Below are 16,572 nucleotides of genomic sequence, written 5' to 3' on the forward strand. Positions count from 1 at the left end.
TCAGAAAGGAAACAGGTGAAATAGTTGCAAGTGACATGGAAAAGGAAGAGGTTTTCAACAACTTCTTTACCTCAGTTTTCACTGCAAAGGCCTCCAGCCACACTCCTGGAGCCATGGAAGATAATGGCAGGGACTGGAAAGAAGAACTGCTTATAAGTGAAGATCAGGTTCGTGATCACCTGAAGAACTTGAAAGTGTTCAAGTACATGGGACCTGATGGGATACACCCACAGGTTACTGAGAGAACTGGCAGATGAGGTTGCTAAATCCCTCTCTATTATATTCCAAAAGTCATGGCAGTCTGATGAAATCCACACTGACTGGAAAATGGGAAACATAACTTCCCATTTTCAAAATGGTAGGAAGGAGGAGCTGGGGAACTACAGGCCCGTCAGTCTCACATCTGTGCCGCCCAGTAAGATCATGGAGCAGATCCTCCTGGAGGCACTACTGAGACAGGAGAATAGTGAAGAGGTGATTTGGTACAATCAGCATGGCTTCACCAAGGGCAAATCCTGCCTGACAAACTTGGTGTCTTTCTATGAACAGGTCACAACATTAATAGATGAGGAGTGAGCGACTGATGTCATTTACCTGGACCCCAGCAAAGCCTTTGACACTGTCTGCACCTCATCCTGGTCTCCAAGCTGGTGAAACATGGGTTTGATGAGTGGACCACTAGATGGATAAAGAACTGGCTTGATGGCTGCACTCACAGAGTGGCTGTCAGTGGGTCCATGTGTTATGAAGGGGAAATTAATACAGGATTTTTTCCCCCCAAGATTAATAGTTTATTACCCCAGACCCAAACATTATTTTTTATAATATTCCTATTTTTGCATGGTCACGGAAACACTTGACAGATAATAACTAGATCTAGTAACAACCAGCAAAAAATACATGAACATCAATTGAACTGTAAGAGAAGATTCCTACAGTCAAATGCCACTTGTGATCAATATACCGCTTGCCCACTAGATGGACTCAATGAGCTCTTTCTGCTTATGACAGGAGGCAATGGAGAATTACAAAGAGGCTTTTAAGTATTTATTACAAATTATTATTAGCCAACTTGTGGGGGCTTCCCACAGTCCCAGACAGTACCCAGACACTTTCAGGCAACTCTGTTTCGTTTGAGACTTGATTCTTCCCAGACTTCTGGGGAAAGGAGACAGACAATCTGTTGTCTCCTGGCTCCTTTGGATGATCTGTGTATCTGCAGGACTTCTAGTCTTAGCAGGAGACTTTCAGGCAGGATGTCTTGTGATGTGCGGTCTCCGCATGATGTCATCCTGGCTATGAAGGCCAATTGCATGGAGGCATTTGGAGTCTGTTCCCAGTAAACTTGTGACAGTGGAGTTTCCAGGCAAACAATAAGGCAGTAAGCAATGGCAGCAGGCCATAGCAGACAAACACAGTGGCAGATCAGAACGCTTTGTTTACCTGCGTATCTCTATCATCGTGGGCTGAGATGAATTGCCCTTTGGACACAGAATAGCCAATCAGAATGGCAGTTAGCCAAGCTTGACCATATTAGGCAAAGCCATAGGCTTGCTTTACCTAAATTTGGGAAAAGCATAGGCCTTGCACAAGGCAGGCACAAGCTAAGCATGTGTGCATTGTTTACCACAGGGTGAAGACAAGTCTGGGCAGGTCAGAATCCTTAGACTTAGTGGCTCCAGGTTTTTTTGTCTTTCCCGTGGTTGCTGCTCCCTATAACAGATGGAAGAGCAGAAAAACATGCCTGGACAGGCCAGGGCATGTATAAGCCTATCAAGCCTACCATGACACCATGTCCAAGTGGAGGTCAGTGACAAGCACAGTCCCTCAGGGTTCAGTCCTGGGACCAGTCTTGTTCAATATCTTTGTTGGTGACATGAAGAGGCATTGAGTGCATCCTCAGCAAGTTTGCTAATGACACCAAGCTGTGTGATGCACCACAGGATGTTAGGGGTTGGAAGTGATACAGAGGTCAAGTCCAACCCGCCTGCAGGACAATACTGTCTAACACAGATCACAGAGGACCACATCACAGTATCATCAGGGTTGGAAGAGACCTCACAGATCATCAAGTCCAACCCTTTACCACAGAGCTCAAGGCTAGACCATGGCACCAAGTGCCACGTCCAACCTTGCCTTGAACAGCCCTAGGGACGGCGACTCCACCACCTCCCCGGGCAGCCCATTCCAGTGCCCAATGACTCTCTCAGTGAAGAACTTTCTCCTCACCTCGAGCCTAAATTTCCCCTGGCGCAGCCTGAGGCTGTGTCCTCTCGTTCTGGCGCTGGCCACCTGAGAGAAGAGAGCAACCTCCTCCTGGCCACAACCACCCTTCAGATAGCTGTATACAGCAATAAGGTCACCCCTGAGCCTCCTCCAGGCTAAACAATCCCAGCTCACTCAGCCTCTCCTCGTAGGACTTGTGCTCGAGGCCTCTCACCAGCCTCTTCACCCTTCTCTGGACATGCTCAAGCATCTCAATGTCCCTCCTAACCTGGGGGTCCCAGAACTGAACACAGTACTCAAGGTGTGGTCTAACCAGTGCAGAGTACATCCAGACAGGCCTTGAAAGTCTCCAGAGAAGGAGACTCCACAACCTCTCTGGGAAGCAGTTCCAGTGCTTTGTGACCATTACAGTAAAGAAGTTCCCCCTTGTGTTGAGGCGGAACCTCTTTTGCTGCAAATTAGACCCATTGCTCCTTGTCCTATCGCAGGGAGCAAGTGACAAGAGCCTGTCCCCCCCACTCCTGGCCAGCCTTCAGATACTTATAAACATTTGTTAGATCCCCTCTCAGTCTTCTTTTCTCCAGATTAAAAAGCCCCAGGTCCCTCAGCCCCTCCTCATAAGCCATGCCCTCCAGTCGCCTAATCATCCTTGTAGCCCTCTGCTGGACCCTCTCCAGTAGATCCCTGTCCCTCATAAGGTGGGGAGCCCAAAACTGAACACAGTATTCAAGATGAGGTCTCACTAGGGCAGAGTAGAAGGGGAGTAGAACCTCCCTTGATCTGCTGGACACACTCCTCCTAATACACCTTAGGATCCCCTTGGCCTTCTTGGCCACAAGGGTACATTGCTGTGCCATGGTTAACTTGTTATCCACCAAGACCCACAGGTCCCTCTCCACAGGACTTCTCTCCAGCAGATAACTTCCTAGCCTGTACTGCTGGAGTTTATTATTCCTCCCCAGATGCAGGACTCTGCACTTGTCCTTGTTGAATCTCATTAGGTTCCTCTGTGCCCAGCTCTCGAGTCTGTCCAGGGCTCTCTGGATGGCCACATAACTTTCAGCTGTATCAGTCAAGCTTCCCAGTTTAGTGTCATCAGCAAACTTGCTGAGCAGACACTCTGTGCCCTCATCAATGTCATTGATGAAGATGTTGAAGAGGAGCGGCTGCAGAACTGATCCCTGGGGGACAGCACTGGTCACAGCTCTCCAGCTGTGCACCATTGATCACCACCCTCTGAACTCTATCTTGCAACCAGTTCCTAACTCACCTCACTGTCTGCTCTTCCATCCCAAACTTCCTCAGCTTGCTCACTAAAATGTCATGGCAGACGGTGCCAAAGGCCATGCTAAGGTCAAAGTAGACTACATCCACTGGTTTCCCTGAATCTACCCATTCAGTTATGGCATCATAGAATGCTATGAGGTTAGTTAAGCATGACTTCCCCTTGGTAAATCCATGCTGACTACTCCTGATAACCTTCTTCTTTTCCAAGTGCCTTGAGATGCCCTCCAGCAGAAGTCGGTCCATCATTTTTCCGGGGATGGAGGTGAGACTGACTGGTCTATAGCGTCCTGGAACCTCTTTCTTGCCCATTTTGAAGACTGGAGTGACAATGGCTCTCCTCCAGTCCTCAGGCACCTCTCTGGTCTGCCACGATTTGGCAAAGATGATGGAGAGTGGTAGGGTAATAATACCAGTGAGTTCTCTCAGCACCCTTGGGCACATCTCCTCGGGGCCCATGGACTTGTTAATGTTTAATTTGTATAACTGATCTGTAACCCAGTCTGCACTGACCAGTGGGGAGCATTCCCTCCTCTAGGCTTCCCCTCCTTTATCCACGGTCTGGAGTACATAGAAGAGTTCAGTCTCAGGTGCAAAGACCGAAGCAAAGAAGGCATTCAGCAACTCTGCCTTCTTCAGACACATTGGAGGGAAGGAATGCCATCCAGAGGGACCTGGACAGGCTGGAGAGGTGGGCACAAGCCAACCTCATGACCAAGTGCAAGGTCCTGCATCTTGGTTGAGGCAATCCTAAGCACAAATACAGGCTGTGCAGTGACTGGCTGGAGAGCAATGCTGACGAGAGGGACTTGAGGGTGCTGGTGGATGAGAAACTCAACATGAGCCAGCAGTGTGCACTTGCAGCCCGGAGGGCCAACCAGATCCTGGGCTACATCAGAAGTGTGGCCAGTAGGTTGAGGGAGGTGATTCTCCCCCTCTACTCTGCTCTGCTGAGACCCCACCTGGAGTATTGCATCCAGTTCTGGAGCCCCTGTGACAAAAGGGATGTTGAGATGCTAGAGCGTGTCCAGAAAAGGGTCACTGGGTTGATGAGAGGGTTGGAGCACCTCTCCTATGAGGACAGACTGAAAAGAGTTGTGACTGTTCAGTCTGGAGAAGAGGAGGCTCAGAGGTGGCCTTATGGTGGCCTTTCAGTATCTGAAGGGGGCCTACAAAACAGCTGGGGAGGGATTTTTCAGGATATCGGGGTGTAATAGGACTAGGGGAAATGGAGCAAAGCTGGCGGTGAGTAGGTTCAGACTGGATGCAAGGAGGAATTTCTTCAGTGTGAGAGTGGTGAGAGCCTGGAATGGGTTGCCCAGGGAGGTGGTTGAGGCCCCATCCCTGGAGGTGTTTAAGGCCAGGCTGGATGAGGCTGTGTGTAGCCTGATCTAGGGTAGGATGTCCCTACCCATGGCAGGGGGGGTTGGAACTAGATGATCCTTGTGGTCCCTTCCAACCCTGACTAATCCTATCTTTTTCTATTCTGCTTCCTTAGTCTAATTCAGTTCTGCATCAGGACTCAGCCTTGCACATCTGGATGTGGTGATTAAGGTTGCAGTTGGAACAAAATGCAACACTCTTCTGACCCACTGACTCACTTTTGCTTTCCCTTAAACCCACAATAGTATCTCCTCAGGTCTTGTCAAACCCTGGGCTTACTTGGACCGAGGTGGTTGGAAGGACTTCCAGGCCTGGTATTTTGAATATAACAAACAAAATCCCTACCCTCATTTTTTCTCCCTCCAGATGACGGTAAAGAAGAGCCTCCAACCACTTTACTTTGGGTCCAGTATTACTTGGCTCAACATTACGATAAAATTGGACAGCCATCCCTGGCTCTAGAATATATAAATGCTGCTATAGAAAGTACTCCCACTTTGATAGAACTCTTCCTTGTGAAGGCAAAAATCTTTAAGGTAAGTTTGGCTTCTTATTAGTGACCAAAGGTTATTAATTTGGTATGATCAAAGACTTTTACATCTGATGATGCTTTTCTGTAATACTTTTGGATGTGAACATTGAAGCATGAAGCTGATATTAAGCAAGAGGCAGGGAGAATCCATGGTGGGATTTTAGATGAGGATATTGTTTGTCTACTTCAGTCTTCTACTGCGTATGAATAAGCCCTTATGAAGGTTAAGTTGGTAAAGTACAAATACACTGCAAAATGTTTTTGTGTTAAAAATCACAGTAATATATTGAGTTAATCCTTCAAAAATCCTTTTCCTGTTCTTGCTCTTCATTTTTGTAACTGCTTAAAAACAATTTCTCAACTACACTGTAGAATTTTGTCAGAATGGGATTGTCCAAATTGTCCTTTAAACACTTCCAGGAAAAACCTCTTGTGCCAAAACCCTGTAGCTCCATAAAGAGGGAAAGTAATTGTTCTGCCTTTCTATTTAAACGTCTGTTGCTTCCTTGAAGAAAGCTATTTGTATTTTCTTTTAAAGTCTAAAGTCTGTACTAATTATTTCAGTAAGTAGCTAAAGCATGCATGTTTTACAGTTACTGTATTTAACTTGAACTTTTGTCTCTTTAAGCATGCTGGAAATATTAAAGAAGCTGCAAGATGGATGGATGAGGCTCAGGCTTTGGACACAGCAGACAGATTTATCAACTCCAAATGTGCAAAGTACATGTTGAAAGCAAACTCCATTAAAGAAGCAGAGGAAATGTGTTCTAAATTTACAAGGGTTAGTTGCTTTTAACTATAACTCTTTTGAATAATGTGGGCCTAATCTCTTGTGCAGTTATTTTGTGTTCACTTGCCACTCACCTTTACTATAATCTTTTAAGTTCTGTTTTGGAGGAACTGTGATTGCTTGCTAACGGTAGTCAATATAAGGGTTTGAATTAATTTTGAGTAGACAAAGTATAAGTAGAAGCTCCAAATCTTGGGTTTAATCACTTTTGCCAGGTAGGAAAAAATTAGATTGCATCAGCTTTGAAGATAACTTCTCAGAAAATTATTTTTTCAATGTACTCTTTGGGTTTACTGTTAATTCTGTAAGATCCTCGAAAGATCTATTTAAGCTGCTCATGTCTCTTATTCTTCTCAAATGATTGTAAGTTAGAGAATTCTCCTGAAAAAAAAATGGTGTGGGTGCTAGGTGAGAGGCTGAGATGTCTCTGGAAGACACAGGTGTCAGTTTTAGTTAAAATAAAAATAAAAATAAAAATAATCTTGCAGCTGCCATTGTCATGCCACATGCTAGAATTTCTCTGCCACTTCTCTTCATACTGCAGTGTGTGCTTTGTGCATACAACATTATAAAAACACTGAATGAATGTCTCTTACGTCCTGAAGATGAGCAATGGTCACAATTAAATGGTCACTGCTTGACTATTCATTTTTTATTTCTGACTCTTCATATAAGTAGGACATAGAAGAATCCTTTTTATCATTATTATTCTTAATGAGCAAAACAAGTGAATGTTAATTGTAACATTCCTGACTTTCAGGGCTCTGGTTTTGAAATTTAGCACTCTTAATAGCCCCCTTACCTGTGCTTTTAATTAGGAAAAAATAAAAGAAATGGCAGTTAACAAGTTGAATGGGCTTTATTTTATTTGTTTTTCTTTTAATAAGCTGATTTTTACTTTTAGGAAGGAACCTCAGCAGTAGAGAACTTGAATGAAATGCAGTGTATGTGGTTCCAGACAGAATGTGCTCAAGCTTACAAAGCAATGAACAAATTTGGAGAAGCACTTAAGAAATGCCATGAAATTGAGAGAGTAAGTATCTAGTTAAAGTGCCTAAGTTGGGAAATGCTAGCTTAAGTTTACTATGCTCATAGCCTTCCTTTCTGAGCATTAAGAAGATATGTCCTGTAGTTTTACAGGATGTGTCATGTAGTGTTGGTTACTGGGGAGCTGATCAAGTGACATTTCCTTCTGAAAATGCTGTTGTAAACTATACATTACAAAGAGAGTCTATAAAATAATTTGAAGATAGACTGAAGGACAGAAGACTCTCAGAAATAATCTTATTTTTGCCAGACTACATAAAAATATCTACTTGGGTACAAACCAAAGTTTGTGTACTAAGGTAGGTCTAAAGCCTATGTGGCTAAGCTGACAAGTGCAGCACTGAAGTAAAGGAAACTTGTCACTTGGGGAGTTGTTAAGCCTGTAGAAAGCTATCAAAAATATTAAATATAGTCTCAATTTAAAGAAAAAACTATTAAGCTACAGTTGAAAAGACATTAGTGGACTTCTTAATGTAGGAATTTTATCAAAAAAGGGGGATACTTGCACAGTAAATGAGATTCATAGTAAAGTAAGCAAAGTAGTTTGAATGCACAGCTACTAAAAAAACAAATGTGTGTTGGGATTTTGGTTTTTTAAGGAGATTAGGGTCTAGGGAAAAGGCCAGACAGCTGATGTGTAAATAAAGTGCTCACAGAGGAGAACTTAGTAGGAAGATAGAATCACAGGATTGCCAGGGCTAGAAGGGACCTCAAAGATCATTTAATTCCAGCCCCCCTGCTATGGGCAAGGACATCTCATACTAGTCAGATCCAGATAGGCCTCTTTGCAGATAGATTTACCTGGACCATACTATGTTCATGAAAATAATTCAAATAAATGGATGTAAAGTCCTTTGAAACGATTTTTATGTAAGAAGCTACTAGTCTTGTGCATTGTCTTGCGTACCAGATGAGGTCAGCAAACAAAAAGCTAACTTAAGCCACCCTAAAACACCTTACTAAAGAATTAAGTCACCATGTTTAACTTATTTATTGAATTAATTCACTTAGGTTGGAAGGGACCTCAGAGATCGTCTATTCCAGCCCCTTGGGCAGGGACATCTCTTAACTAGACTCAGCTGCTCAGGGCCTTATCCGGCCTGGGCTTGAGCACTCCCAGCGAAGAGGCAGCCACAGCCTCCCTGGGCAGGCTGTTCCAGAGTCTCACCACCCTTGTACTGAAGAACTTCTTCCTCAGTTCCAGTCTAATTCTGCTTTCCCTCAGCTCCAAACCATTTCCCCTTGTCCTTTCTACAGACACCCTCAAGAAAAGTCTGCAGCCTTCCTGTAACATCCCTTTAGGTATTAGAAGGCAGTTCTAAGGTGTGATGGTTTGGATCTTATCCGCCCCCCCCCCCACTTTTGGAATTGCCCTAGCTAACTCAGAAGGCCTCTGGGAATATAAATGAAGCTATTTATTTACAAGCAGCACAATATACAAGCAGATATTTACAATATATACAGTTATATACAGAAATATACAAAGAAAAAATAATACAGAAACACAACTCCCCTCCCAGAAACCTGAGTCCCCAGGAGAGGCTCTCAAACCACCCCAACACCTTCCCCTGCCCCTCTCAACCTTACCCCAGTTCTCAGAAAGAAATAAAGGTGCAGCCAAGAGGATAAGAAGGAAAGTTAGTGGCAGTGAGGTTAAGGAGATGTGGCTTGGTCTGAAGAGAAAGGCAGAGTGAGAGACAAAATGGAGAATGTTATCTAATGTTTTCACTACTTCTTCCCAGAACTCTCAGCGAGACTGATGAGGGAAGGAGACACAACCATTGTTTTCCTTTTCACGGCCTATTATCTAGTTCCTTTCACCAAAACATTCGAGCTTGCTTCAGACTAGCACATAAGGTCCCCCTGGAGTATTCTCCAGTTGTATGAGATCGTAACTACATGGAGAAGCTGAACAGGGGAAGCCTTTTTACCACTCCTCAGACAAACAAGGGTACATCAGGTAACAGTGAGGAAAGTAGATCTTGAACAACAGGAAGTGGATTTTTAAGTGTAGAATTCATTACCACAGTATTGAATGGAAGTGCAAAACAGATTTTTGACTGCAAAAAAAAAAGAGGAGTCCACAGAAGAGACATTCTTCAGGTGCTGTTTAAGTAGAATGAGTGTCCCTTAAGCTGCAGGTGGTAAGAGGGTAGATACTGTTAGGAGGTAGAAGTAGGTGTATTTTGCTTCTGACCTAAGATGCTTTCTGTTCTTTTCACTTACTTGTATTTTGGAGGGTTTTGTTAACTGGCTTTTCTAAAAGTCAGGGTGTACTTGACAAAGAGCATACTTTTACTGAACTGCTCCTTTGAGGAGAGTGTATTAAAGTCAGGGCTAATAGCTATGTTTTGTTGGTACTTGCTAAATAACGTGATGTGATGTCCTGTCAGCATTTTGTAGAAATCACGGATGACCAGTTTGACTTCCACACGTATTGTATGAGGAAGATTACCCTTAGGTCTTATGTGGACTTACTAAAACTAGAAGATGTCCTTCGGCAACATCCCTTCTACTTCAAAGCAGCACGAATTGCTATAGAGATCTACTTGAAACTTCATGATAACCCCTTAACAGATGAGAACAAAGAACACAAGGCTGATACAGGTATTCCACACTCAGGGTTCATTGTATATGCAGTTGCACTAGTTAGAGGATGCTGTCTGAAGTTCCAGCATTCTTAACAGTCCTTAACTGTAGTAGCCAAAATTAAAGAGAGTTTTTTCACAACTCAAAGTCAACAAATTGTGACTGCGCCTGCAGGTGAAAGAGATGTTCTGTTGAAAGTTAAACTAAGAGCTGTCTTTATTTTGTTGAGTATAAAACAGTTATGTTTTTTGTAGTGACAATTCTAATTCTTAAGTAAAAACATGTTATGGAATGGCTGGGAAAACATGGAATTGTCATGGTTGTTGGTTCATGAAATAACATATTGAAGCAGTTGTGTCTTGTGGTAGATGCAAGTGTTTTATCAGTATACAAAATGTGACTAGGTAGCAACTGAAATTTTATCATCTCTTCTGATAGAAAAATGTTTAAATCAGTCAGTTTCTTTTTCCGCTCTGGAGATCAGCTGAAGTGATTATAGCTTGAGGCACCTCAAATGGTATGAATAGAGACTTCTGAATCCTTCAAGAGGAATTTGTTAGGTTTTAGTACTTCTCAGTTCATTTGTGGCTTGAGGTTCAAATTGAGACAAGTGGAAGTGTAGTAGAATCTCTTGTAACTACTTTCTGATGTGCTTTAATTCTCCAAGCTTTAATTGGATGGAGGACATGAATGAAATGTAAGATGTCATTAGGGCACTAAAAGCAAAGTTGGAAGTGTCTGTGCCAATGTCTGACTATTTCACCTTATTTTTGTTAGGCTAATTACTACATAAATGTTGTGTAATGTCTAAGGAATAAATAAATGTATGTTGATGTGCACTTTTACACCTGCTGCTGGATCTGGGGAGCTGTGCAGTAATTACTTTGTTTTGCCTTCAACATGTTGCTTGCTGTTGAGCTAACTCCTTTTGCTCTGATTTCACAAAGGAGTTCATGAGTTCTGAAGAGCAGCATGGACTGTGAGGTAGCCTGTTGACAGCAAATAAGCTTTCAGAAATGTAATGGCAGCGTTGCTAGTTAGTAGGTAGGGTTTAAAGAGGGTGATGGTGTTTGACAGCTGATGAAGATTTAGGATTAGACATCACCATTGTCTGGTTTTGCCCTTTGATTGTGTACAGCAAATATGTCTGACAAGGAGCTAAAGAAGCTACGGAATAAGCAGAGAAGAGCACAAAAGAAAGCACAGCTGGAGGAGGAGAAGAAGAATGCTGAGAAAGAGAAGCAACAGAGGAACCAGAAAAAGAAGAAAGATGATGACGATGAAGAAATCGGAGGACCGAAGGAAGAACTTATTCCTGAGAAACTGGCAAAGGTGCTTACTATCATAATCAGTCACAGAGGTGTCTAGGGATGTTAGTGAGCACACACACAGCTTGAATGCCAGAGAACTTACTGATTTGCTTGTAATGCTTTCCTAGAAAGTGTTTGTTTGATAGGCTAGCGGGAATGTATTTAGTCCTTGGTGAGTAGCTTATGGTCATAAAAACAAAAAGGACAACAGACATTCTCCTTTGACTTATCCCTAACCTCTTGAGGCAAGAAATCCACCTGCAAAGAGTCCTTGCATGGAGTGAATTTACTGATGATGTATGACAGAAGGCAAAGGCTTGTCTCTCTCTGGGAAAATATCATTTGTAACTACCCCAGAGCAATTTTGGAGACTTGACAGTCTGTTTAACACTCAATATTGAGTGAAAGATGCAAAGTTTGTAGCAGAGAATTATATGCATTGCCTTAGGAGAGCAACTCTGATGTGGCTCAGAAGTAGCTAATTCTGTTCTTACAGAGTTCCAGGGTTTAAACTCTGTGACTTAGTTGTGTCTCACTTCCTTGAACCTGTAGGTTGAAGCACCTTTGGAAGAAGCCATTAAATTTTTAACACCCCTGAAGAATTTAGTGAAGAACAAAATAGAGACACATCTTTTTGCCTTCGAAATTTATTTTCGAAAAGGTAGGTGAGAAAATGAACAAAAGCAATTTGTGATTTAGAAAGCTGCATGGGAGGATTTAAGCTACAACTGATGAGGCATGAGGAGTCAGTTCCTCCTAAGACACACCACTTTTCATTGGACCAATACCCCAGCCATAAGCAGTCTGTGAAAAAACAAAGCTTGAAGATTTGGTGATTAACAGATTGATGTACTGTGTTTAAATTGGTAAGCAGTGAGAATGGTTTGGTTGTAAGGGATCAGCAAGATCATCCAGTCCAGTCCCTGTGTAGTCAGCAGGGACATCCTCCATGAGATGAGGTTGCTCAGAGCCTTACTGAGCCTGACCTCGATTATCTCCAGATATGGGGCCTTAACTGCCTCCCTGGACAGCCTGTTGCAGTGTTCCAAGTGCAGTGAGACTTCACTTAACCTTGCCATCTTGCCCCTGTTATGTGTTTGGATCTGTAGTTTGCAGAAATACATGCTGTAAAGGAGAGGTGTACAGCTGCTAATGAGAACTGGTCCTTTGAAACACTTCCAAATTCTTGTTTCAGTTCAAGAGTAGGCATAAAAAATTTACTATGTTCAAATTCACTTTCTGGTTAACAGGCTTAACTCACTGATTAAATAAACCTGATGTAAACGTGACTATTGCAGGGCACTCAGCTTTAATTTCTTCTGACCATTCCTGTTTCAAACACTAAATACTCCTGCAACATAATGCTCTGAGTTACACACATTGTCTTTTGCAGAGAAGTTCCTTTTGATGCTTCAGTCTGTGAAGAGAGCTTTTGCTATTGATTCTAGTCATCCTTGGCTTCACGAGTGTATGATTCATCTCTTCAGCACTGGTACGTATGTTTAATGTGGCTCAATCCATATGTGCTTCCAGATGATAGCTACCTGTGATAGTTTGGGTGTTACCTGCACCCCCAGACTTTAGCAGTCACTCAGGCTAGACTCAGCTGGCTCTGGAAGTTGAATGAAGCTTTTATATTTACAGCTTAGCACAATATACAAGCAGATATTCACTATATATACAGCTATATACAGAAGTATGCAAGTTAAAAGGTAATACAGAAACACAACTCCCCTCCCAGAAACCTGAGTCCCCAGGAGGGGCTCCCAACCACCCTTCCACCTTCTCCCACCCCTCCTTACCAAGGCAACCCCCGACGTTGCCTTGTGCCCAAGGAACAATGGAGGGTAGGCCAGGGGGGTTAGGAAGCAGATGGATTAATCAGGTTAGGTTGGAGAAAAATGCAGCCCACAGCCTGGACAGAAAGCAACAAGTTTGGATTCTTGTTCCTATACCTCTCAGCAAGCCTGTGAGTGAAGTAGACATCACCATTGTTATCCTTTCACAGCCTGTAATCTAGTTCTTCTCACCAAAACATTCTAGCTAGCTTCAAACTAGCACAATCCACCCTTATCTGTTTCACTCAGACTATTGCTGAGAACTGTCTGATCTGATCTAAAACAGTATTTACATTAATGAATATTACAAGTTCAGTTCACACTTCATTCCACCTATCTCAGATGTAGGTGATTCAAAAGCTCAGAAAACAGCAAACAGTTTGTCCTCTCACAGATGAGAGAAGAACAGGGACTCCCTGGTGACGTTGGGTTCGTGCTCACAAACTGTAGATTGTATCATAGATTCTTTCATTGTTGGACGCCGATGGTACCTAGAACAAAAAACTCCTTGCAGCTTGTATTATACACTCTGAATTTAAACTCTCTCAGCTAAGGTTAGATTTCACTGTGGAATACACTGGATTTCACCATTCTCCTGCATTACCCAGTAGGTATGACCAGGACCTTCAGCAGACACCACCCCTCGGACAGGTTTCCCTTCACCCGAAGGAGAAAATACCCAGACAGTTTTCCCTAACAGATTCTTTTCACTTACAACAGGAACTTAATCACCATCTACTGTTTGGACAAAGTCTGATTGTGCAGGTCCTGCTCTGTTTACAGAACCACTACTATTTACCAACCAGGTGGCTTGTGCTAAATGTTTATCCCAGTTTTTCGGAGTTCCACCCCCCATGGCTTTTAGGGTGGTTTTCAGCAAACTGTTGTAGCGTTTAATCTTCCTGAAGCTGGAGCATAGTAGGGTATGTGGTAGATCTACTCAATACTGTGCTCTTCGGCCCAGTTTTTCACAAGATTGTTCTTGAAATGAGTGCTATTGTCTGATTCAGTTCTCTCTGGAGTTCCATGTCTCCACATGATTTGTCTCTCCAAGCTAAGAATGGTGTTATGTGCAGTAGCATGTGGAACTGGATAGGTTTCCAGCCATCCAATGCTGGCCTCTACCATCGTTAGCACTTACTGCTTGCCAGAACGAGATCGAGGTGAAGTGATGTAGTCAGTCTGGTATGCTTCACTGTACTTATACTTGGACCATATCTCACCATACCATAAGGGCCTGATTTCGCTTAGTCTGTTTCATAGCAGCACAAATGTCACAGTCATGAATGACCTGGGTGATAGCGTCCATGGATAAGTCAACTGACCTACTGCGTGCCCATCAGTATGTTGCATCTCTGCCTTGATGTCCAGATGAATCATGAGCCCACCGAGCTAAGAACAGTTCACCTCGGTGTTTCCAATCAAGGTCAAGATCAGAGTTTGTATCAACTTGAGAAATTTTAGCAGCTTGATCTTCCTGCTGGTTGTGTTGATGTTCCTCAGTAACTCTGCTCTTAGGCATGTGTGCGTCTGCGTGCCGCACCTTCACTGGAATTCTCTCCTGAGCATCCTCTTCTCTAGGCTAAACAACCCTAGCTCCCTCAGCCTCTCCTCATAGAGTTTGTGTTCCAGGCCCCTCACCAGCTTTGTCACCCTTCTCTGGACATGTTCCAGCACCTCAACATTGCTCTTGGCTTGATGAGCGGCCCAGAACTGGACACAGTACTCAAGGTGTGGCCTGACCAGTGTTGAGTATAGGGGAAGAATAACCTCCCTCGTCCGGCTGGCCACACTGTTCCTGGTCCAGGCCAGGATGCCATTGGCTCTCTTGGCCACCTGGGCACACTGCTGGCTCATCTTCAGCCTACTATCCACCAGTACCCCCAGGTCCCTTTCTTCCTGGCAGCTCTCCAGCCCCTCTGTCCCCAGCTTAGGGTTGTTGTGGCCAAAGTGCAGAACCCTGCACTTGGCCTTGTTAAATCTCATCCCATTGGCCTCTGCCCACCCATCCAGCCTGTCCAGGTCCCTCTGCAGGGCTCTCCTACCTTCCAACAGTTCAACACATGCTCCTAGCTTGGTGTCATCTGCAAACTTACTGATGCTGGACTCAATCCCCTTGTCCAGATGATCAATAAAGATATTGAACAGGACTGGGCCCAGCACTGATCCTTAGGGAACACCACTAGTGACTAGGTGCCAACTGGATGTGGCACCATTCACCACCGCTCTCTGGGCTCAGCCCTCTAGCTGGTTCTTGACCCAGCACAGAGTGAATCTCTGTAAGCCATGAGCTGCCAGCTTGGCTAGGAGCCTGTTGTGGCAGATGGTGTCAAAGGCTTTGCTGAAGTCCAGGTAGACTACCTCCACAGCCTTCCTCACATTCACCAGGCAGGTAACCCAATCATAAAAGGAGATCAGGTTGGTCAGGCCGGACCTGCGCTTCCTACACCCATGCTGGCTGGGCCTGATCCCTTGGCCATCCTGTAGGTGCTTTGTGATGGTGCTCAAGATGACCTGTTCCATCACCTTGCCTGGCACTGAGGTCAGGCTGACAGGTCTGTAGTTTTCTGGCTCCTCCTTTCGACCCTTCTTGTGGATGGGTATCACGTTGGCCAGCTTCCAGTCTTCAGAGACCTCTCCAGTGAGCCAGGACTGTTGATAAATGATGGAGAGTGGCTTGGCCAGCTTATCTGCTAGCTCTCTCAGCACCCTAGGATGGATCCCATCTGGACCCATGGACTTGTGAGGATCCAAATGTCACAGCAGGTCCCTTACTTCTTCCTCATGGATTAGAGGGGGACTATACTGGACCCTGACTCCATCTGCCACTTCAGGAGTCCAGTTGTCCTGGAGCCAACTTGTCCCACTATTGAAGATTGAGGCAAAGAAGGTGTTAAGCACTTCTGCCTTTTCCTCATCCTTTGTCACTATATTCCCCTCTCTATCTAACAAGGACTGGAGGTTGTCCTTGGCCCTTCACCATTCATATATTTATAGAAACGTTTTTTATTTTCATTGACAGCCATGGCCAGCTTAAATTCTAAATGGGCTTTTGCCTCTCTAATTTTTTTTCTGCAAGACCTAGCAACTTCCTTGAACTTTTCCTGGGTAACCTCTCCTCTTTTCCAAAGGTGATATACTCTCTTTTTAATCTTTAATTCCTTCAGCAGCTCCCTGCCCATCCAATCTGGCTGCCTCTCTCATCAGCTCGTCTTCCAGCTCAATGGCACAGCCTGCTCCTGTGCCTGCAGGAGTTCTTTATTAAAGTAGGTCCAACCTTTCTGGACCCCTTTGTTTCTAAGGGCTGTTTCCCAAGGAACTTTCTGAGTTAGTTCCTTAAATAGGCTGAAGTCTGCCCTTCAGAAGTCCAGTGTGGAGGTTCTGTTGATGCCCCTGCTGGTTTCACCGTATATTCAAAACGCTATAATTTCATGGTCACTGGACCCCAGGCAGCCTTCAACCACCACATCTCATACCAGCCCCTCTCTATTTGTGAGCAGCAGGTCAAGCAGGGCTGCCCCCCTGGTAGGCTCACGTAACAGCTGGGATAAGTTGTCTTCCACACACTCTAGA

At 44.2% G+C, this 16,572-nt stretch overlaps 1 protein-coding gene across 4 annotated transcripts in view; it reads left to right on the plus strand.

Annotated features, from left to right (window-relative positions):
* NAA15 (N-alpha-acetyltransferase 15, NatA auxiliary subunit) overlaps positions 1–16,572 on the plus strand; it is a 59,320-nt gene that overhangs the window by 34,788 nt on the left and 7,960 nt on the right. The window contains exons 11-17 of one of the 4 annotated variants that reach the window (XM_064150014.1): positions 5,260–5,429; positions 6,054–6,206; positions 7,120–7,248; positions 9,656–9,869; positions 10,990–11,183; positions 11,714–11,822; positions 12,555–12,653. In XM_064150014.1, coding sequence (XP_064006084.1) covers positions 5,260–5,429; positions 6,054–6,206; positions 7,120–7,248; positions 9,656–9,869; positions 10,990–11,183; positions 11,714–11,822; positions 12,555–12,653 — 1,068 coding nt within the window. Of the gene's footprint in view, positions 1–3,721; positions 3,768–5,008; positions 5,097–5,259; positions 5,430–6,053; positions 6,207–7,119; positions 7,249–9,655; positions 9,870–10,989; positions 11,184–11,713; positions 11,823–12,554; positions 12,654–16,572 lie in introns of those variants that run through there. The other 3 variants (XM_064150015.1, XM_064150017.1, XM_064150022.1) reach the window with 3 other exon arrangements.

Source organism: Pogoniulus pusillus, chromosome 10 (assembly GCF_015220805.1).
Source record: "Pogoniulus pusillus isolate bPogPus1 chromosome 10, bPogPus1.pri, whole genome shotgun sequence".
Taxonomy (NCBI): Eukaryota; Metazoa; Chordata; class Aves; order Piciformes; family Lybiidae; genus Pogoniulus; species Pogoniulus pusillus.